The following is a 23080-nucleotide window of genomic DNA, read 5'->3' as shown; positions in this document are numbered from 1 at the left end:
AAAATGAGTAAGGGCCTTAATGGAAAACTCATACCATGGACATTATTAGAGGGAAACATTTCAATGTACAGACATAGGCAATGATATCTTGAATAGGATTCCAATAGGTCAGAATATAGTAATTTGCAAATGGGATTTAAAAGTTTCTGCACAGCAAATAAAATAAATAAAATAAAACAGAGTGAAAATACAATCTTCAGCATAGGAGAAAAAAATCTTTGCTAACTGTTTATCCAATAGGAAATTAATATTCACAATATATAAAGGACTGAAAAAAATTAAGTACCAAAAGAACATAGTATCCAATCAATTAGTAGGCAAATAAATTAAACAGATACAGATGTAAGCAGATATTTTCTTAAGAAAAATAGCTCACATTTTTTTCTTTAAAAAAATTGTACAGTGAAGGGCTAATATAGGAGAAAAAGAGAGAAGAAAAGAAAATAGCTCATGAAATGTGGTTTACTTTCCACTTAACCAGAGCATCACTGAAATCTCTAGGATGCATGATCTTAGTACCAATTCTCCATGAATAGAGAAATGTAAATGCTAATTTTCTGAAGGCAAACATAGAGGAAGTTCCTCTTTCCTGAATGAGAGAATAAGAACATTACTCTGATTATTTAGAAGGCATGTCCTCCCCAGAAGCAGGTCATCAGGGAATTGAACACAGTGCTGACTCTGCTCTGAATAATATAATTTGAAAAAAAATTGATTTGGCAACTTGAAATACTTATATATCAATTTATTATCTATAAATCTTTGATGACCTATGAATCTCCAGTTCTTTTATGATCTATACTTACCAACTTCTACTTTAAATAGGGTCACATAGGTAACACTTTGAAAAACTAGATTAAGTCCAAGTTTGTATTTATAGAGAAAAAATTAGTTTGTAAGTTTGATTTGGACAGAGTGTTACTGTGTCACCAAACTAGCTTGTAACATGGCACCCTCCTGACATAGACACCTGAGTGCTAGTATTATATGTATGCACCACCATGCCGGACAATATTTTTAAATTGTTACTTAAATGGGAAAAGGAAAAGAAATTTTAAATGGAGATAAAAAAGGACATGAGAGAGAGAGAGAGAGAGGGAGGGAGAGAGAGAGAAGAAGAAAGACAAAAATGGATACCAATTTTAAATTTATATTCAATTTATACTTATAGTTTGATACATTACTTGCCATGTTATAATAATTATTCACTTACATGTCAAATTAATGAAATAAATACTAGTGACTTTTCAAATCTACATCTGTAAATGAAATCTACTTGTATTTTTTTTATAGATGGCTTTGTCCTTCGGAGTCATCTGCTGGACAGGTAAGCCTCTTTCCTCCTCCTACTATGTTAGTTAAAAGAATCTTTATCAAAGTTTTCTAATAGAATTGAATAGTGCAAACTACTAAACTCTTATAAATAAATTAAATACAATGTGTTATACTAATATGGTATTATTGATAATACGGTTGAGGTTTGCATAAAATGCCACTCTGAATTAAGCAAGAAGGCCTTTTCATCTATGATTATACAGATTATCAACTTATAAACTCATCAAACACTGAAGGCATTCAGATCAAAGCCATTCACCTTATCACTAATGTTTGGCATTTTATTTAGTGTTTAATCTAGTGATGGAACTGAATTAATTACAGTCCAAATAATACCTATACAGTAGAGATTAATATCACCCATAAACAATTTATAGCTTAGCTCCTGGCTAAGGCTATTGCTACCCATATACCAGGCATAGTAGACTATTATGTTGCCTTTATTAGAAGCATGGCAGAAAAAAAAAGAGGATAGCAGTCAATGATTCTTCTATTCTTATGAAGAAGTCGTTGTCACAGTCTGTCACAGTCTGGGACTAGTGTGCCAATGCAGCCCTCCAAAACACTTTAAGATTTTACTTCAAGAAAACTAATATATCAATATAAAGGTTTATGAAGTCTATCATAATACAAAAAAATTCACATATCATTTATCTTTAAATAGCCTGATACCAATCAATGATAAATCAATATTAAGAGCTCTATCAGAAAACTAGTCAATAGTCAAAAAAAAAAGCAAATAATGGCACTTTATTTTCCCTTAGGGCATTAATCACAGGGTTGGGTATTGTTCTGTGGTAGGTACAGATTGTATGGAAAGAATGTGTGGTAACTAGACAACTTCTTCTTTACTGATTATGACAGGTTGATTAAGAAAGACTGTAGACAGTACATTATCTAAGTCATTATTGGTTCACACCTTTTTTAAATGAATACCTAAGTGTGTATAGAAGGAATGACAGGAAAATCTGTCCCATCTGCATTTGCGTCAAATTTCTATTAGCCAAATCCTCCCCCAAACAGAAGACATAGGGAACTCACAGCATCTGCCACAGTTGGCAGGCGTTCCACGGGCCTGATGCTGCCTCTGTGATAAAGCATAGAGATCAGACAGGCACCAAGAGTGAGTTAGTCTGACCTAAGTGAAGAAGCCAGGTCACAGTTCTGAAATTCAGAACTGTGTCTTTAAGTCATATAGCGTAAGCCTGTCCAGGATAAGTCTACTTGTTCTACAACTTACAGACTCTAAATTGGTATTTACAAAGTAGAATTAGAAACAGTGAAAATAGAAATGTAACATATTATATTTCCTTCAATATGAATGCAAGTAAAAATATGATTGCGTATAGATATAGAATTCATTATAGACTTGTGTCCTATGACTATTCAATCTTTAGTTCACTACAGTTTTCTTAGTGAGAAATGATATGTATTAATCCCAAGGTATGGTCTAAGGAGGAGGGAGGTAGTGTGTGCTCCTGAGTCATGTTTCAGTTACTCTGTTTGTAAACTGAAACAGGATTAGATAAAGCTGATGAAAGAAGAGGTTGAAATGTGTATGAAATTTCTTTCCACTTATAAATACATACTATATAATTTCTTCCTTTTAGAAGTCTGTGTTTTGTAATAATTATTGTCCTTTCCTTCTAAAATATGACTGTACTATTGGGAAGGTATTTTATAAAATAGAAATTATTTTCTGCCTCTACAGTGATGGAGAGATCTATGATGACATTGCTGATGGTAAGTCACCCAGCACTGAGAACAGTAACAGTGAGTTGACTGTTTATACAAACACTGAAAATAGCTTGTTTGACTAATTGGAGCCATCCAATCTGATAAGGATTTCAGTCACTTAAAAATATGAGGAAAAGCAAGTGATCTAGTACCATAAGAGAAAAAATATTTTCACACAGGGATGAAAATTAAGAAAGACTTGTGTTTATCTTATTTAAAGTGGGTGTAACTGATAAATTTTTTTTTGTGCTGGAAACTAGGGCTTGAAGGCAGGGCCAGGGTAATCGCCTTTGGCTTTTTCATTCAGTGCTGGTACTCTTCCACTTGAGACATACCTCTACTCTGGCTTTTTTGGTTGGTAATTTGAGATACAAGTCTCATTGACTTTCCTGCTCATGCTGGATTTGAACCACAATCCTCAGATCTCAGCCTTGTGAGTAGCTAGGATTACAGGTGGGAGCCACCAGTGCTCTAATATTTGGTGGTCTTTTTTAAAGGAAATTTTTACAAATTTCTTTTATCCAAATAAATATGAATTCTTAGTCAATTTTGTTTCATAACTTATAATGCTAGTATAATCACTATTTCTAAATTATTATTTAAAACATTAATCTCAACTGAACTGGCACAAACTGCTAATCATCTTGTCCTCTAATCTATTAAACATAGGATACTTGCTCATATTTAATCAGTCTTCCTTAGCATGGACTATCAAAATGTGACTTAAAGGGGCTGGGGATATAGCCTAGTGGCAAGAGTGCCTGCCTCGGATACACGAGGCCCTAGGTTCAATTCCCCAGAACCACATATACAGAAAACGGCCAGAATCGGCGCTGTGGCTCAAGTGGCAGAGTGCTAGCCTTGAGCAAAAAGAAGTCAGGGACAGTGCTCAGGCCCTGAGTCCAAGGCCCAGGACTGGCCAAAAAAAAAAAAAAATGTGACTTAAAGTACCAGAAAAAATAATCTTGGATTTCCTATTTTAATGGAGAATAAAGCTGTCCAGGAAAGTTGTTGGAACTGAATACCAGACAATGAAACTTAAATACATAGACTTTCATCTAGCTACATTTTCAAAAAAGTACACCAGTTTTCCTTTTATTTTTATTCTAAGTCAGGAGCAGGTGCATTGTTTGCAATTCCAATCAGTTGGGACACTGAGAAACATGTGCATTTTATAGAGGTGTACTTAAATCTGTGATTTCTTTTCTCCCAGGTTGCATCTATGACAATGACTAGCCCTCGGATCTGTTCACCCTGCAATGTTCATCAGGTGCCAACACAAAGTCTGATTTTAATTGGCATATGTTATTGGTATTATGGGAGAGAAATCCACAAATGGTGTTTTGCTGTTTACTATGAAATTCGGTTTATCTTTATAAGGTTTTGAAATTTTAATCTTAGAAGAAGATATCTGCTTAATCGGTATCTCAAAAGGTTACGTTAGTGTCAGGTAAGAACTATTTCACTTTGGTAATGATTATAAAGATGCTCTTAATAATACCATTAATAGACAATCTCACAAGCCTTCTAAAATAAAAGAAAGGGAAAAAAAGAGGAAAAAGTTGGACTGTCACAAAATATACAAGACAGAAAAAAATATCAAGGAGGAAATTTTAAAAAACATTCCTCAAGAAGGAAAAAAAAACCTATCATTTAATCTTAAAATGTCTATTTACATTATGCATTTCCCCCAGGCCATGCCTGGGGTGGGAGGTGTGTCCAAGTGTATTAGAGGGTCCAGATGGATTAGGGTGTGACCTCAGAGAAAGGAGGGATGTAACTGCTTCCTGGTGTGCCAGTTACCTAGGTAACTGGATAGAAATTTAAACAGGTGAGAACACCTGCAGCTCTCCTGGGGGTGGACCTCACAGAGAACCTACTTCTTGGTGCAAGCTTAAGAGCAGCAGCCCTATCAGACTGGCTCTTGTCTCATCCTGGCTCTCCCCAGCAGCCTGTGGGTGGAGTCACTTTACAGTCCAGGCAAGATTAAGCTCTCCATAAGAGAAATCAATTATTTGATTTTTATGTACAAGAAAAAAAGGGGCTAATGTAATATGGAGGTCAAATCTGGCCAGCGCGGTCATTGGCTGTTGAGGGGTTTCAGGTTGACTCCATCTCAGATTAAAGAGAGCAGAAACCAACTCCATCTTCACTAAGATCTCCCCTGCCCTATCCAGGGAAATTCCCTTTCACTATGATAAAATTATGTAAACTGCTTGACCCCCTGAGTTGTGGAAGGTTCAAGGAACATTCAAGATTAAACCTGTGCCCTCCCATGAGTAGGTGTATCCGCCTGCATCATGTGAACCCCGCCTAGTCCATGCGCCAATTCTAACTAGAATGATAGGTTGGTTCAAACAGTTACTATGAGACAGACTGTAAATCCATTGGCCACCTGCATGTGATCTGGCATGCTCTGTAAGTGTTGTAATCTCATTGGCCACCTGCGTGTGGCAAGCTTGACCATGTGGTGTTTGCCAGAGCATGGCCCCGGGGAATGTGGTCCCAGCTCCCAAGTCTGGGCTGTGGCCCTGGCCCGCCAGCCTGCTTTTTATGGTCCGGTTCTGGCTCCCAAGTCTGGGCCGTGATCCTGACTGGTCAGTATACTTTTTACTTCCCCAATAAATCCATCTTTTTACTTGAAATAAAAAACAAAAACAAATTATCCATTTCCTCACCTTCTAGTGAGTTAAATGATTTTTACAGCTTCCAACAGTAAAGTTATTGTATATTGTATAGTTTTTCCCCATGCATTGGTGAATATGTTAAATATTTCGTAAGAATGTTGTCTATTCACTGTACATCTAAGATTAAATATAGAAAAGTTTTATTTTTGTGGATCCATGTGCTAACATCTAATATGTGCTCTGTTTAAATACATGCCCTTATTGTAATTAGAGTCAACACAAATGAGGGACACCCTATAGCTATGAAGAAGTGAAGAATGAAACTTGGGAACTCTAGCTTTTGTATAGCCCCTTTTAATTGTGAAGATTCTTTTTAAAGTTGTTTGGTTTTCAGTTGCTTCTCTAGAAGTTAAAACATGACTTATCCTCTTCACTAGTAAGTTGGTCAGCAAAAGGAACATGCATCAATACAACCTAGTGTTTGGGCTAAGCTACCCCCTTTCAATACCTACTCATCCTCAAAGCCACCCTCAAAGCACTAGGTGCCAAATGCTTAGAATACTTACTTTATACCATGATATAAAACACAAAACTTGAAGGATATATCACATTGATGAATTTTCACAACTTCTAAGATATGAAATTAATAAATTTGAAACTACTTTCCTCTATTACTAAACCAGGATGCAACATTAAATGTTATTGATTCTCTCTATGTCCTCATCTATAAATTGTGATTAAACTAAGGATTTCTCAACTTGTTTCACTTCTAATTATGTCACACTTTTATCATTCTGTCCATACTCTAGTTCTGTGTTTCAAAAGCTTCTATCTCTAAAGTGCCTTGGTTAAATCATGATCAATACATTCTCCATGTTTTAATATTGTGAAGACCCATTGGAGTTTCTGAAAGGTGACTCAACTACATTTTTTAATGGAAACTTCTTGCTGGGCACTAATGGCTCCTATCTGTAATCCTAGATACTCAGAAGACTTATCTGGGGGCTGGGAATATGGCCTAGAGGCAAGAGTGCTTGCCTCATATACATGAAGCCCTGGGTTCCATTCCCCAGCACCACAAATATAGAAAATGGCCAGAAGTGGTGCTGTGGCTCAAGTGGCAGAGTACTAGCCTTGAGCAAAAAGGAGCCAGGAACAGTGCTCAGGCCCTGAATCCGAGCCCCAGGACTGGCAACAGAAAAGAAAAGAAAAAAAAAAGAAAGAAAGAAGACTTATCTGCGGATCATGGTTCAAAGCCAGCCCAGGCATGAAAGTCCATAACACTTTTATCTCCAATTAACCAGCAAAAAGCTAGATGTGAAGCTGTGACTCAAGTGATAGGGTGCTAGTCTTGAGCACAAAAGCTCAGGGATTGCACTCAGGCTGAGTTCAAGACCCAGGACCAGCACATTAAAAAAGGAAAATTCTAAAGTTGAAACCAGAGTTTTGGTGAAAAGCCCCAACCAGGAGTACCAACCAAACTAGGTTTAGCTACTAGTCCCCACATGTCATTTGAAGAGATGCCCACTGGGGAACACCAGAGAAAAAAAGATTTACTTGATCATGGCTCCAACAAGAAGATAGAGGGGAAATCTTGGGTGCTGAGATAAGTATTCCAGTCACAAACATGTTCCATGGTAATAGGTGGCAAACAAAAGTCACAGAATTGGTCATTTACAACCTTGTAATAGTAAGAGTCATTGACACCCAGCAGCTAATCTCATTCTCCCTGGATTCCATGACTGCAGTGTATAGTTAGTTCTCTCTGGTCAAAGATATGCTCTAGTTATTCATTATTATCCCAGCATATTGGAGACATCAAGACATGTTGATCAATGGGCATTACCTATCTGAGGGACATATCTGACCTTTTCTCAAGACGTTTATGTTATCCTGTCCTTCTGGGTGTCCCAAGGTGACTGTAGGTGGGAAAACTTTGGAAAATAAAAAATTAAAGAAGCAGGAAGGGACAAAGCGAGCTAGGCCAGTGGCCAAGTGCTTCTTCAAATAGCTCAAAACTTCCATAGGAGTAAAGTGGGATCTTCATTAACTGCTTTGAAATTAGAAAATAGTGCTATTTTATGCTAATTAATTTATGAAATACTCCAGATTAAAAATTATTCATCTCTTGGGCTGGGAATGTGGCTTAGTAGTAGAGTGCTTGCCTAGCATGCATGAATCCCTGGGTATGATTCCTCAATATGACATAAACATCAAACACCAGAAGTGGTGCTGTGGCTCAAGTGGTAGAGTGTTGGCCTTGCAAAAGAAACTCAGGGACAGTGCCCAGGCCCTGAGTTCAAGCTCCAGGACTGGTGCACACGCACAAAAATTACTCATCTCAATGATTCTCTCCAACCAAAAACTACTTTGATATCTAATTTTTAAATAGGGTTAGCCAGCGTGTGCCTTTTGGTGAATTTATTTTATTGCTAGATTAAAATTATGTGATTCTAAGTGTTTCTTATTTGTTCAGTCTGATAACAAATATACATAATCTGCTGAAGTGTATTTTCTTTAATTTTTACCTGATTGAGAGTATATGAATTGAATGCAATAACCAGTTTATAAAATTCCATGAGAGACTGTTTTAGAATTTTTATTTATATATCTATGAAGGAAATGGATAATAGCTATGAATGACAGGTAATGATTATTTTAATATAAAATATATTTAAAATATTAATGTTAATGTACAATATAGGATTTGTTATGGGTTGTGTGTAAAATTTGTCATGTGAAAAGAGCAACAATAAAAAAAAACCTCTCCTGATAATTTTGTCTCCCACTTGTAAAAGTGTTGCCATCTGCCTTTTTCTCCCTTGACTTGATCCCACAACTACAGAAGTTCATTTACACACATCCTCACTTGGTTTGTTTTAGTCTCAGAGGCCGGGGAACTTCTTATTCAAGACCAAACTTTCCACCATTGTCCCTCATGCTCTGCCTAGTGTTTTGTGTTCACCAAGAAAATTAAGTGCACTTCCTTTTAGCTTACAATCTTACTTAACCCTTCAGCTTTCAATCATAACTCATGTCCAGACACTAACGCAGAGAATAATCACACTCAAATTCAAACTATGAACCTCTGACCTCATTTTTTCCTATCTTCTTTCCCATCCTCTCTCTGTCTCTCTCTGTCTGTCTCTCTCTTCTACTCAGTCTCCTTCCTTTCTGTCTTTTTTAAATTCATGGACTGTAAGTAGTTCCTTCTGTAGGCTTAAAAAATCTTTCTCATATAAAATTATGAAACCGTTTCTTGAACCCACTATCTCTCCAATTCCAACCCATTTCAAACTTACTTTTCTATCCTAATGCCTCTAAATGGTAGCATAGGCATAATAGCTAAAAGAACATATCCCAAAGAGCTCCAGCTATGAGGAATTTAATGGACCAAATGCTCCATATCCTGTTTCTGAAAGCCATCACCATGTATGTACCAAGACTGGGCTTTCTAGAAGATGCTCTAACCAATGATGGTACATGGCAGGCATACCAACATGACGTAGAACTCTGAAAGGGGTGGTTTTAGTCTGATCACTTTACCAACAAGCTTTGATAAACTTTCCTTGCCTTCCACAGCACAGTGTGAGCTGTCTTCTGTCTTCTTTGGGGGCAGAGTTGCATCCAAGTCACGTGGCTCCCTCCTATTCACCTCCCCTGGCTCCTCCTCCATTTCTTCTCACACATATATTCCTCCCTGCCTATCAGACTGCCCTTATAATTTCATCCCATCTTGATATTTACCATCTAGAGAATTCAAAACATTCAACTTCCTCCAGGATCATAGGAACTGGAATTTAGGGGAGAAACTTCAGAATCCATTTCTCATTAACTTCAAATATGAACTTTTTTATACACAGCCAAACTTGGGGTTCCTCCATCTTTATGAATCTAACTCTGTATTCCTAAATTGTAGTTTGTAATTGTAATTTGGTTTCTGGTACAATTACTCTAAAGTTATTTCTACACGATTCCACAAGCATCTCAAATTCATAAAACTACCAACTGCAATCTTCCTCCTTGCCTGTTATAGTAACTTTCTCCCTCTATGTGCCACTTCAGCAATATCTCTATCATTCCATTTCCCAAGCCTGAAAGGTGGAACTTGTTCTGTTTCTGGTTTTTCATTCTTGACATCCAATGAGATATCATTAAACAGAGCTTTCACACACAAAAAAGGAGTGTCTTATTTGTTTTTCTGTTCTTATTCTTCATGCAGTATGTTAAGCCTTTAATTGTACAATTTTAATGAAAAAAAATAAATGAATAGTTTGTATGAGAAAGTGCTGATCCTGTCAGCCACTAAGAGTTTTTTCTTAATTGCTGTTTCAAATGCTATAGTAGGTCAATTTGGTAATCTGTTAGATTGATCACCATGTAAGTCAATGATGACCTTCAACTTATTGACACAATCAAGACCAAGTTGATTACAGTTGTTTCCCCAGCTGGACTTCCAAAACAGATGCTAGGATAGAGTTTGGAGTACGACGTCTATTTTGGCATTAATATCAGTGAAAAGAAGCAGAGGAAGCAAAGTTGAATGGAGTAAATTGTTAACTAAAATGCAAGACTGACAAAGCTCAATCAACCAAATAGGGACTCTGGCATAAATGCCCATCAGTTATCTTCCTTCAGGCAAAAGTGGAAAGACTGTACCCAGCCCCATCCTAGTCATCACTGAGTATGTGGACCACCATGGAATGCTTACAGCTATGGCACACCTGAAAGGGTCAATCTGATGAAGGCTGTCTATACTCCTTCCTTCCTCTGTGGCAGCAGATCGGTCCTTGAAGACAATCCTGAGGCCCTCTCCTCAAACAGATGGAGAGGTGAATGGGAGGTTAGAAAGGTGAGATGTGATTGGACACTTCTGGTTAGAAATCCACAGATTACAAGGAACATGAGGTAAGTGTTGGGCATATGGGAAAGTTATGTTTCCTGAGAAAATGTTTACTTTCTAAAATCAAGACAGGCTTGTTCAACAGGTGAAGGGAAAGAGCCAGTTGAGATGGAAAATTGAAAAATAAACATGAGAGATTTGAGAGAATAAAGAATCAGGTTTGGGCAGAAATACACTATGGATTACAAATATGTTTCCTAACTCAATCACATAATATTTGCTAAATGCTAAGCTGGGTGTGTCATAAGGACTCAAATATTATCTATTATTATTACTTTTTTGTGCCAGTTCTGGGGCTTGAAAGTCAGGGAGTTCTCCCTTGGCGTTTTGCTCAAGACTGGAGATCTACCATATGAGCCACACCTCCACTTCTGTCTGTTTTGCTAGTTAATTGGAGATAAGCATCTTTCTAGATTTGTTTGCCCAGGCTAGTTTTGAGGTGATCCTCAGATCTCTATTATTAGCATCATCCTGCTTGCTAGTTCACTATTCTACATTCTGTATTCACTTGGTAGTCTTGGTTCCATCTATCTGCCTGCTGATAATGGAGAGTAATATAAAAATACCTAAGATTAAAAGCAAGAAATAAAATAATCAGATCTACTTCCTACATGTGAGTACTAGCTTATAGTTTGTGAGTGTGTGGCATTTTCTGTAACTACATTATAGATAATAATCCTAGTACAGAAATTTTGTAACAGTGAAAGTTCATTCTGTTTCTTTGGGGAGAATATTTGCCCATATGTATATTCTTTCTTCTTTTTCTTTTTCTTTTTTTTGTAACAATGCCTCACTAGATAGCCTACGATTCTCTCAAACTCATAATCCCTGCCTCAACAACCCAACTACTGGGATTTCAGGTGTGTATCACCTGCCCCTGCTGTATGCACGTTCTCCTAAAGTAGGCTGGAACATAGTCAGTCTTCATCTTTGTCTTCAAGTATGGCAACATAATACATACTTAACAGGTCATCTTTGGGGGTTCATTTGTAGTATGCAGTTCATCTATAACTTTCTCCACCACCTGAGTTAGAACAATTTTCTGAATGGAAGAAAACATGCTTAAACAGCAGCCTATGCATGGTCTCCCTGCTCAGTTTATACAAGCATGCAGGCAGAATTTTTGGCTGCAGGCAACAGGAATTAGCAATTGCCCTTCAGTAGCTCACTCATCAGTAAAAGTTTCAGAGAAATAACCAGGGTGACTGTACTAAACTCATGTGTCTACCCAATTTGTGGGAAAGAAGGAGAGTCCTAATGTTTAAGCTCCCAGAATAACAATAATTCACCTAGAACTATGTTCTCAAACAAAGGAACACTTAAGTTTCCCAAAACAAAACTCAAAAGAGCAATCAAAGGAAATGAACTTGACCTCATGAGTGATACAGGCAGGGTATATTTAAAAACAGTTTTAAGATATACTCTGTAAACACAAGGTAAGATTTCTCTTCAGTATTTTTTCCTCTGTTGGTCTTGGAGAATTTGGCCCTGCATCATTTCCCACTCAATTTTGATAAATATATTGCCTACAAAATATACTTGTATTTATGATGATAAAATGGCAACCAATATCCCGCGTTGATATAGACACGGTAGAGAATAGTGGAGACTGAGACAAACTATAAAATCTGAATTCTGGCTGAAGGAGTGAGTTGCAACCTATACTAGCATGTCTTCTATTTCACCTTCCAGGTCCTCTTCTACCCCTGCTCTGTGCTGCTCTGTGCCTTTAAGAGCTAAACTTTATGACCACCTGATGAGACTCTTAACTTCTAGTGCCCATTTGGCTCCGCAGGAGCATTAGCAAAGGTATAGAATAGGAGATGAGGATGCTTCTTCAGTATCATTCCACAAGCTGGCTGTGTCCTTTACTCCAAGGCTCCATCTCTCTCCAGTAGGTTTCTCCATGTGACTCTCTCAACTCTAGGGCTCATTCCTTTCCTGGCTTCTTCAAAACTACCAGTATTTCCTGGGATTATTAGCCACAGAGTATAGCTCTTTATTTCCTATACATGTTGCAGACATCTGTAAATAGCTCCTTCATTCAGCTTCTCAATTTGAGTTAGCCTTCTGTGTCCTACGGAGGCCTTACAGAACCATGACTCAGCTTGGATAAATTACAAGTCCTTGATGGATAAGCTTTTCCAGTTTTCAATAGAAGCTAGATGTCAAGGTTCATTTCTTAAAGTCCTCATGTTTTAACTGTTGATTTAATTTTCCTTTTTTTTTTCTTTTTTGATAGTACTGTTTGTGCTTGTTAGGTAGACACTCTACCACTGGATACACACTCCTCAGTTCTTTAAATCTTTAAATTTTTTTCTTAACTGTGGTATTCAGATCCAACAAATTTCCTATCAGCCAGATCTGACCCATGTATTTAGTATTCAACCTCTGCCATTTCTAGTGAGAAACAGATCAGATGAAACACAGATTGTCCTAGCTATCTAACTCTTGCAACATCAAGGCCTTTTTTGTATTGGGTAAGTGATGCAAAAAATGTAATTCATGCCTGGATGAGCCAGATTCCATGTTTCTTAGTTACACCAAGTGTCATTGAAAGCCATTATGGAAAAATGATCTTCAAACTCAATGTTATTGCACACACATTCTGTAGCAGCCCAGATGTTACAAACACTAGAGCTTGAATATAGATAGAAGTCTAAAGTCAAACTGTGATTTGGGACATGCCCAATGAGATACAAAAGTCAGTAGCTAATGTAGACTGTTGGACCAGATTTCTAGCAAAGGAGCACAAAGAAATACCTCTACAAGCACCAATATCAGCCGTTTCATCTAAGTTCCTAGAAACAGATCTTAGAGATTATACAATATGTTTCAGAAACCTTACATTAAGTTGATGAAAAATTTATTTAGACATCTCAGTACATCTGTGATGAGACATGAAACATGAACTCTCTGTAGAGTCTTCCAGCAGCAGTATTGAAAGCAATCCTTTTTAAAGTTTGACTGGAATTAAGTTATTATACTTTAGCGAATACAATATACTTGTCAGAGCTTTACCATAAATGGTAGAAGCTGTGTTAAGTAAAGCACTGAATCCCTATTTCCTCCTACATGCCTCAGGAGACTAGAGTTTTCTTTTGGTTTCTCATCTTTAATATATATATAGATCTAAAAGAGATTTATTCAGCTATGGTGGTTACCTAACCTCCAAGATCTAAATAAATATGCAAAAGAAGAAACTAAATCACATAAAAGGACACACATTTTTAGTCATCCAGAAGAGAAATAATTTTTAAACGTCTCTATTTGTAATGCAGAAGTAGACATGGTACTAAGGAACCGAGGGTGATGTCATAGTTGAAGGTACTGTAATAAAGCACCATAGAAAATGAGGCCAATAAACAATAGTAATTTACTTTTTCATGGCTCTGAATACTGGCTGTCTGGCATTCATGACAGCCTGGTTATCAGGTTCTAGCAAAAACTCCTTACCAGGGTTCATATTGCCAGCTTTTTGTGCCCTCACTTGGTTGAAAAAGATTGAGCTAACCAGTCTGGCTTCTTATAAACACTATTACTAGTTGTGAAGGTTCAACCTTCACAGCCTCCCAAAGGCCCCCAATGAAAATTGAAAATTTTATTTCCACATGTCATTGTGTGTGCGTGTGTGTGTGTGTGTGTGTGTGTGTGTGTGTGTGTGTGTATGTATGTGCTGATAGTGGGGCTTGAATTCAGGTCCTGGACACTGCTCCTTGGCTTTTTGCTCAAGACTGATGCTTGCCCACATGAGCCACAGCTCCATTTCTGGTTTTATTTGGTAACTAATTGAAGATAGAGACTCGTAGAATTTCCTGTCCCAACTGGCTTCAAACTGCAATCCTCTGATCTTGGCCTTGTAAGTAGCTAGAATGGTTGGCATAAGCCACAAGCAGCCTGACTTTCCATATATGATTTTGAAGGAATCACAAGCATTTGACACAGGAATTCTGTGGCAGATTTATTGAGGGAATATTCTCAGAAAAGAAAGAAAGAAAAGGCTTGGGAAGTGGTTCGGGAGAAATGATGGTTGCACCTAGATCCCACATGCATCTGTATCCAGAACACATGCTGGAACAAGCCCTCACCTGGTTTCTACTAGAGAGACTACGGGTATACCAAGGATATTTCAGGAATAAGTTAGAAGCAAATTTTCTACAAGGATAATGGTTCTCACATGGAATAGGAAATGACCTAAAAACATGTATGTTATGGAACAGCTTCTAAAGTGACCCTCCACATATAATTATGGGATCATCTGGCTTAGTAGGTTTCTGTCAGCATCCTGGATCATGGTGGCCTGCAACGTTAACATTACCTAAGTAACAAAATTTATATTAGGGTCAGCTGGACATGTTGGTATATTCCAGGTACTGGAATTGCATGAACAGGAGGATAGAGAGTTTGAGATCAGCCTACAAAGAAAGAACTTGTTTCAATAAACAACATTATATATGTGTCTATTAAAGGACAGTATTAATGTTAATTTCTCACTTTTGCCCAGGCCTGAGGTTTTAAGTTTCCTAAATTACTTTTAAAACTCCAGTTCCTTAGCTGGATATATTGGTCCATTCCTATAGTTCCACCTACTCTTAAGGCTGAAACAGGAAGACTGACTGAAGATTGAGGCCATCCCGAGCAACATAGCAACATCTTGTGACAATTATGAAATTAATTAATTTACAAAATACATTTGAACAAATGTCTTGACTGTCCACATTGTTAAAAGGGGCAGAAATCCTCATGTCGGCTGCAACTAGCCATTCTGGTGTCCAGGTTTTTCATCTTTTGACCCCTGAGGATTTCCTTTATTTGTCTAAGAGATCAAATCTGTATTCAAAGAAACACTTCTTTTTTGTTGTTGTTGTTCTGGTTGTGGGGCTTGAACTAAGGGCCTGGGCACTGTCCCTGAGTTCTTCAGCTCAAGGCTGAAGTCCTCTACCACTTTGAGCCACAGCACCACTTCTGGTTTTCTGGTGGTTACTTGGAGAAAAGAGTCTCACGGACTTCAACAAAGCACTTCTTATCTCTTCCTCTGAGCTGCTAGATGTTGCTATGTCCAATGCTCTTCTACCTACCCCTTCTACCGAAGTGGAGATTCAGATGATATAATATCCTTTATTCTTTCAAATCCTTTTATCACAAGTATTTAAAATTGCAACTTTGACAAGATCATAAGTTATTATTACAGCATGAAGTTAGTCATCAACATGATCACCCAAATTTAAGAAAAAGGAGAAGGCTGAAAGTGTGGCTCAAGTGGAAGAGCACCTGTCTAAGAGGCCTGAGGCCTTGACTTTAGTCCTCAGTACAGCCCAAAAGAATGAAATCCCAGTCTAGCCTTCTTGGAGACATACTATTTTGATATTTCTAAGTCTGGTTTCAATGAATGAGTTAATTTTTCAGTATCTTTTTTGCTTGCTTTAGTACTGGTATTAGAACCCAAGCTTCATACTTGCTATGCTGGTGCTATATCATTAGAGCCATACCTCTAGTCCTATTTTTTGCTATTTTGGAGATGGATTCTAGTATACTTTTCTTCCAAGGTTGGTTTGAACCCTTTCACTCCCAGCCTCCTGAATAATTAGGATGCCGGGCATGAACTACCAGCAGCTGGCTTTTTAATAACTTTTTAAATGTAATAATGTTGCTTTGAGACCATTTTAAAGAATAATTAACATTCTCATTTTAAAAGGAAATAAAAGGCAAATTCCATCAAATCAAGTTCCATCAGGAATACAAAATCACATAAAAAAAGTTGCATGCTAATAATGGTGGCTCATGATTGTAATCCCAGCTACTTAGTTAGCTGAGATCTGGGGATCGTGGTTTGAAACTAGCCTGGGCAGTACTCTATCTCCAGTTAACCAGCAAAAACTCAAGATATGCTCAAGTGATAGGGTGTCAGTTAGTAAGAATGAAGCTTTATGTTCAAGTCCCAATGATACTGGGGAAAAAACTTCTTCAGTGACGTACCAGAGACATTACAAAGAGAGGGCTTGTCAGAGACATTACAAAAACGTTAAAAGACAGGGCTTCAAATCAAGACTATAGTGTGTTGCTATTATATATTATAAGTAATACATTATATTATATACCATATTATATCGTACATATATAATATCAAAATATATTGCTTTGTGGGCATTAAGGAATCCAGTATTTATTGAATCTTTAAAAAGATGACACTTACAAATTTTAAAAAATGGTCCTCATTTTTATAAAAGGTATTTTGGGCTTCAGTCAACTTATATCAGCTTTGGAAGAAGATGTGTGTGTGTGTGTGTGTGTGTGTGTGTGTGTGTGTGTGTGTGTGTATTTGCCAGTTCTGGGGCTTGGACTTGGCTTCTTTTTGTTCAAGGCTAGCACTTTACCTCTTGAGCCACAGTGCCACTTTTGGTTTTTTCCATGTAAGTGGTTCTGAGGAAACAAACCCAAGGCTTCATATATACGAAACAAGCACTCTACCACTAGGCCATATTCCCAGCCCAGAAGAAAATATTTTTAATTGAGTGATTACTTCTCATAGCAATACAGAGTCACCATCTTGTTTTGCTGACAGTATATCAAATACACACACACACACACACACACACACTAACAACAGTACACTACTCACTGCACAATGAAGGATCAGCATCAATCACTACACACCTAGAAGGGTATAGCAAATGAATATAACTGCTATATACTTATTGCCTCAACTTTTGCAGCAGTATCTCTAAATTGTATGTCCTTGCCTAGCAAGCAGGCAAGAAAGTACTTTTAAGAGGAGATACTTCCTCCTGAAAATTATGTATCCTTTGTAAATTCAGGATGAAATCTATGGCAGTTAGCCAATGCTCTCAAACTGTAATGGGTATAAGAATTGCTGCTATAGTGAATATTTGATATTTTTGGCCTGTAAGCATTCAATCTGTCTTTTTCTTTGCACCATATGTTGAGTTGTCTGTTTTCAACTTGACAGCAAAGTTCCAATCTAAGGCTGTGCGTAGAAAAAGAGTTCAAATAGCAAGCCTGAGACTGCTAACCTTAAAATGAGAACATTTACTTGGGGATGGTCAAGGAGACTTGGATCTAAGAGGAAATTCTACCTCTTTTGTTTTTTTTCTAGAACTGGATAGAGTGGCATACTACACCTAGACTCTTTGTACAACCAATATGGCTTATAGTGAACATCTGCAACACTCTGGAAATCTGGAATTTTGGTACATGGTAGGCAAAGGGTACCTATATGACTATCCACCAATAAAAATGTTAGGCACTTCATTAATAAGCTTCCGTAGCAAGCAGTTTTTCATATTGTTGCTGCAGACGGCTTCTAAGGGATGAAATCCAAACTTACTTCATGGTGCACATTCCATCCAAAGGAAGAAACATGAAAGGGGACAAACATGCTCCTTGTTTTAAGGGCATTTTCTGAAAATTCCAAACAATAATTCACAAATACTAAGAATTCAATCAGTGACCACACTGAATTTCAAAGGAGGCGGATAATTACATTCTTTATTCTTGAGGGTAAGGTACAATGTGACAACCTATTACTGGAAGGTACAAATTGGACCTAGGAAGCTACGGATAAGTATGTATTATAGATTTAAGAGAAAAGAGTTGAATGTTTATGCATGCAATTATATCATATATTTGTTAGATTTTTATAACCATGAAATACTGGAGCATGAAATACATTAATTCCCAATACTTAAACTATTTTCATAATAAACATTGTTTGCTATTTGATGAGCCAATGTGAATTTTCTAAGCCCCCTTCACAGAAAATTTAAAGAATTCAACAGCAGAAATTCATTACTAAATGAGAAGTGACAATATTTTAAATTTCATGGCTGTGTCAGCAAATGAAGTAGGAGTTTATGTAAGTTAAGAAAGGAAAGCTAAAAAAAAAAAAGAAAGGAAAGTTAAGAAAGTAAGTTAAGAAAGGCAAGGCAGAGTTCTTAGTAATATCGGCAGTCTCCTTCCTTTTGTCTTCATTTATTAGTGTCTCATATGTTAAAACTATGTAAATGTTAGCAAACATTTTTATTATATATTGGAAAATTGTAATACATATTTATGTGTATAAAGTAGTTATTAGTTTTGAATATAATGTAAAATGGTTAAATCAGGCTAAATAACATATCCATCATGTTAAATATTTTGACATTTTTGTGATGATATCATTTGAAACGTGTTCTCTTACTGAAGTATTCAGTATTTATTTGGTACATGCAGTCAGTAGGCTGTTCAATTAACCTAAAAATCAAACTATTTATCCTACATATCATCTCCCTATTCCCCTTCTCTCTCAGCCTTGGTACATAAAAATCTACTCTTTAGTTCTGAGTTCAATTGTTTTATACACCATGTATGAGGCAGAAAATGTAGATTTGTCTTTCTGTGTCTGGTTTTTACTACTTAGCATTATATTTGTCAGTTCCATCCATGCTATTATAGGTAAAAGATTTTCTTCCATTACAAGACTGATGAGTATTCTATTATGTATGCATTTTGTTTAACACTTGATGACACTTAGGTTAATTCCTTGTTTATTGCAAATATTGCTTCAGTAAACACAGGAGTGCAGATGTTTCTTCCACATACTGATTTAGTTTTCTCTGGCTATGTACTCCACAAAGTAGGGTTCTCAGATAGTATGGGCTGTTAAGTCCACTTAGAAACAGTACTGTTAAAGTCCAATGTTATTTATTTATTATGTCTTGTATGTGTTCTTCCAAATATTGAAAGTGGTATTATTGAAATCTCTTCCTATTTTTGGTTTACAATTTATTTTTCCCTTCAGGTCTTTCAGTATCTGTTTTATATATTTGGTTGCTTCATACTCAATAAATTGATCCTTTTATTGTTAAAAAAAGAAAGAAATACTTTCACAATGTTGTGTCCATTTTGTTTTTTAAGCAATACCATTACATTACAGAAAATTGCTATGAAAATACAGTATTGTGGGACTTTCAGGAAATTTCTAAACCATCTTAAGACTTCATGTGAGAATTTTTCCTTGTTTTGGAAGTACAGATAAAATAGAATGTGACTTTAGTTTTAGTTTTTCAAAGCCATGGTGTCAGATCTCCTCTCCTGACTAAAAGTTGATGTGTCTGTGATGAAAATCCTTTTTATCATCATCGTCATCATCATCATCATCATCATCACCATCACCATCATCATCATTTTGGTTTACTAAGTTTGAAATAAAGGCCTCGTATTTTCTTGGCTTAATTACTAAACTGATGCTTTACTACTTGAACCATGCCTCCAGGCTTGCTTTCTGATGATTATTTTGGAAATGGAGTCTAAGCAAACTTTTCCGGCAGATTGGCTTCAAATCATGCTCCCTCAGATTTCAGCCTTAGAAAGCAGCTAGGATTCCAGATATAAGATGCCAATAGTTCCTGACTCAGAAAATTATTTGAAAATCTTTTCTAGAGGATTCCATTTGCTTTCTCTTCTGTGCTTGTTTTTTTCTTGTGTTGTTGTTTGGTTTTGTTGTTATTGTTGTCTTTATTTCTAAGGAAATCAAGTTTGAACAACATGCATCAGGAAAGGGGTCTGCCAGACAATAGCTAAAGTATACTGGAATTCCCATTGGTAGCTGTGTTAGTCATTTTCTCTATTTCTTTCATTTTTTGGTTTGGTATTGAGACTGCTTTATTAAATACGTGTGTATTTGTAATTTTAAGTTTTCTTTGCATTATTTCTCTAAGTTAGGAGAGCTTTTAAATCTCTCATTATGATTTTTTTTCATTTGATGTATTTTCCTTCCTGGTAATATAGCTACTCCAGCTTTCTTTTACCTGATATAAACTTTCCATTGTATATCATTTGTTTTGTTTTGAGTCTCCCTTTTAACTACTGATGACTGAGCCCAGTGCTCTGCACGTAGGAGGCAGGCGTGCCATCACTGAGCTGTACCCACAGTTGTCTAAGCTTAAGGAACACAGTCATATAGTCACTATGATGAACAAGAACTGGTACCATTCCATCATTCCTAAAACTGACCCTGTGTCATGTTGTAGTCAGCTCTTTCCCCACCCCCAAATGTTAGCAAATGCTAATGCCTTTTCTAGCACTATAATTTGCCTTTTTCCAGAATGCCAAACAAATGGAATTATAAGCAGGCATTCTTTTCCAATCCAACTTCTTTTGCTTGGCATAATGCATTTGAGGTTCATCCATGTTGCTTTGTGGTAGCTGGAGGGAGTGTGAGTGTGTGTGTGTGTGTGTGTGTGTGTGGTATTCAATAGAATGGATACAATTGAATGGATACTCTATAACTTCTTTATTGATTCCACGGTCAAAGGACAATTGGGCTGTTTCTAGTTTGGGACAATTACAAATACAAAATTACAAATTACAAAATATTCATATCCAGATTTTGTGTGAACCTGATATAACTTTACTTCAGTATACACCTAGGCTTGGGGTTGTTGGGCTGTATGTAAAGCATGTAACTTCAGCAGTAACTGCCCAACTCCTTCCCGAAGTCAGTGAATGGTTTCATTTGTCCAATCTACCAACCATGGAAGAGGTTGAGTATTTTCCTTTATTTTTTAAATCATTTCAACAGATGTACAGTAGTCAATTATGTTATTTTAATAAACATTTTTCTCCTCATCCTTTTCTTCATCCATCTCCTCTCCTCCTCCTGTTGTCCTCCTCCTCCTCCTCCTCCTCCTCCTCCTCCTCCTCCTCCTCCTCCTCCTCCTCCTCCTCCTCCATCTCCTCCTCCTCCTCCACCTCCTCCTCCTGCTCCTGCATCTCCTCCTCCTGCTCTGCCATTTTTACCTGTACTAGGGCTTATACCCTGCACTGTCCCTTAGCATTTGCTGTCAAGGCACTACATCACTTGAGCCACACCTCTACTTCCAGCTTTTTGCTGGTTAACTAGAGATAAGAATTCCTCAGACTTTTCCCAATCTGTGGGCTTTCTGTTTATCTTGAGAGCTATGTCCTTTGTCCTGCAGAAGCTCTGCAGTTTGATGCAGTCCCATTTGTCCATCCTTTCTTTTATTTGTAACATTTCTGGCTCTTTGTTAAGGAAGTTCCGTCCTGTGCCAAGGAACCCAAGTGTTTCTCCTCCTCCTTCCTTTAGTGTTTTCAGGGTATCTGTTTTTATTTCGAGGTCTTTGATCCATTTGGAATTGATTTTGGTGCAGGGTGATACATAAGGATCTAGTTTTAGTTTGTTGCATGTGTTGAACCAGTTTTACCAGCACCATTTGTTAAAGAGGCTATCTTTCTTCCAGACTATTGTTTTAGCTCCTTTATCAAAGATTAAGTAGGCTTAGTTCTGTGGCTTCATTTCTGGGTCTTCAATTCTGTTCCATTGGTCTTCAGGCCTGTTCCGGTGCCAATACCAAGCTGTTTTTATTACTATAGCTTTATATCGGCTATACAACATCATATCTAAAATATATGCAGAACTAAAAAAATTGCATTCCTCCAAAACAAAACTGCAAAGAACCAATAGCCCTCTCAGTAAGTGGGCTAAAGACTTAAAAAGAGACTTCTCTGATGAGGAAATGAGAATGGCCAAGAGACATATGAAAAAGTGCTCTACATCACTGGCCATGAAAGAAATGCAAATCAAAACAACATTGAGATTCCATCTCACCCCAGTAAGAATGTCCTATATCAAGAAAACTAACAATAACAAATGATGGAGGGGATGTGGCCAAAAGGGAACCCTTCTTCATGGTTGGTGGGAATGTAAACTGGTTCAGCTACTCTGGCAAGCAGTATGGAGATTCCTCAGAAGGCTAAACATAGAGCTCCCCTATGACCCAGCAGCCCCACTTTTGGGCATCTACACAAAAGACCACAAACAAGAACACACTAAAGCCACCAGTGCAACAACGTTCATCACAGCACAATTTGTCATAGCTAGAATATGGCACCAACCCAGATGTCCCTCAGTAGATGAATGGATCAGGAAAATGTAGCACATATACACAACGGAATTTTATGCCTTTATCAGAAAGAATGACATTGCCCCATTCGTAAGGAAATGGAAGGACTTGGAAAAAAATTATACTAAGTGAAGTGAGCCAGACCCAAAGAAACATGGACTCTATGGTCTCCCTCATAGGGAATAATTAGCACAGGTTTAGGCTAGTCACAGTAGTGGATCACAAGAGTCCAATAGCTATACCCTTATGAACACATAAGATGATGCTAAGTGAAATGAACTCCATGTTATGGAAAATACTGTTATATCACTGTTGTAATTACTTTCAACATGTCATGTGAAACCGTAGCTTCTATTATTGATAACCCTCTTGTATCCCCTTCCTGTGGTTGTACCTGGACTATCTCTGTATCTTATCTGAGTACATTGGAAACCGTGTATACTGGTATTAGAACTAGGAAACTGAAAGGGAATACCAAAATCGAGAGACACAGGGTAAAAAGACAAACGACTACAAAAGCAATACTTGCAAAACTGTTTGGTGTAAATCAACTGAAC

The 23080-nt window shown here is 37.2% G+C and overlaps 1 protein-coding gene across 2 annotated transcripts in view; it reads left to right on the top strand.

Moving 5' to 3' along the window:
• Fyb1 (FYN binding protein 1) overlaps window positions 1–4706 on the top strand; it is a 147133-nt gene extending 142427 nt beyond the window's left edge. Inside the window, exons 17-19 of one of the 2 annotated variants that reach the window (XM_048368134.1) lie at window positions 1294–1327; window positions 3047–3078; window positions 4286–4706. In XM_048368134.1, coding sequence (XP_048224091.1) covers window positions 1294–1327; window positions 3047–3078; window positions 4286–4308 — 89 coding nt within the window. In that variant the 3' untranslated portion in view covers window positions 4309–4706. The remainder of the gene's footprint in view (window positions 1–1293; window positions 1328–3046; window positions 3079–4285) is intronic. The other variant, XM_048368135.1, reaches the window with a different exon arrangement.
• The last annotated feature ends 18374 nt before the right edge of the window (window positions 4707–23080 follow it).

The sequence above is a fragment of the Perognathus longimembris genome, chromosome 19 (assembly GCF_023159225.1).
Source record: "Perognathus longimembris pacificus isolate PPM17 chromosome 19, ASM2315922v1, whole genome shotgun sequence".
NCBI classification, from domain to species: Eukaryota; Metazoa; Chordata; class Mammalia; order Rodentia; family Heteromyidae; genus Perognathus; species Perognathus longimembris.
This window is presented reverse-complemented; position numbering and strand designations above follow the sequence as displayed.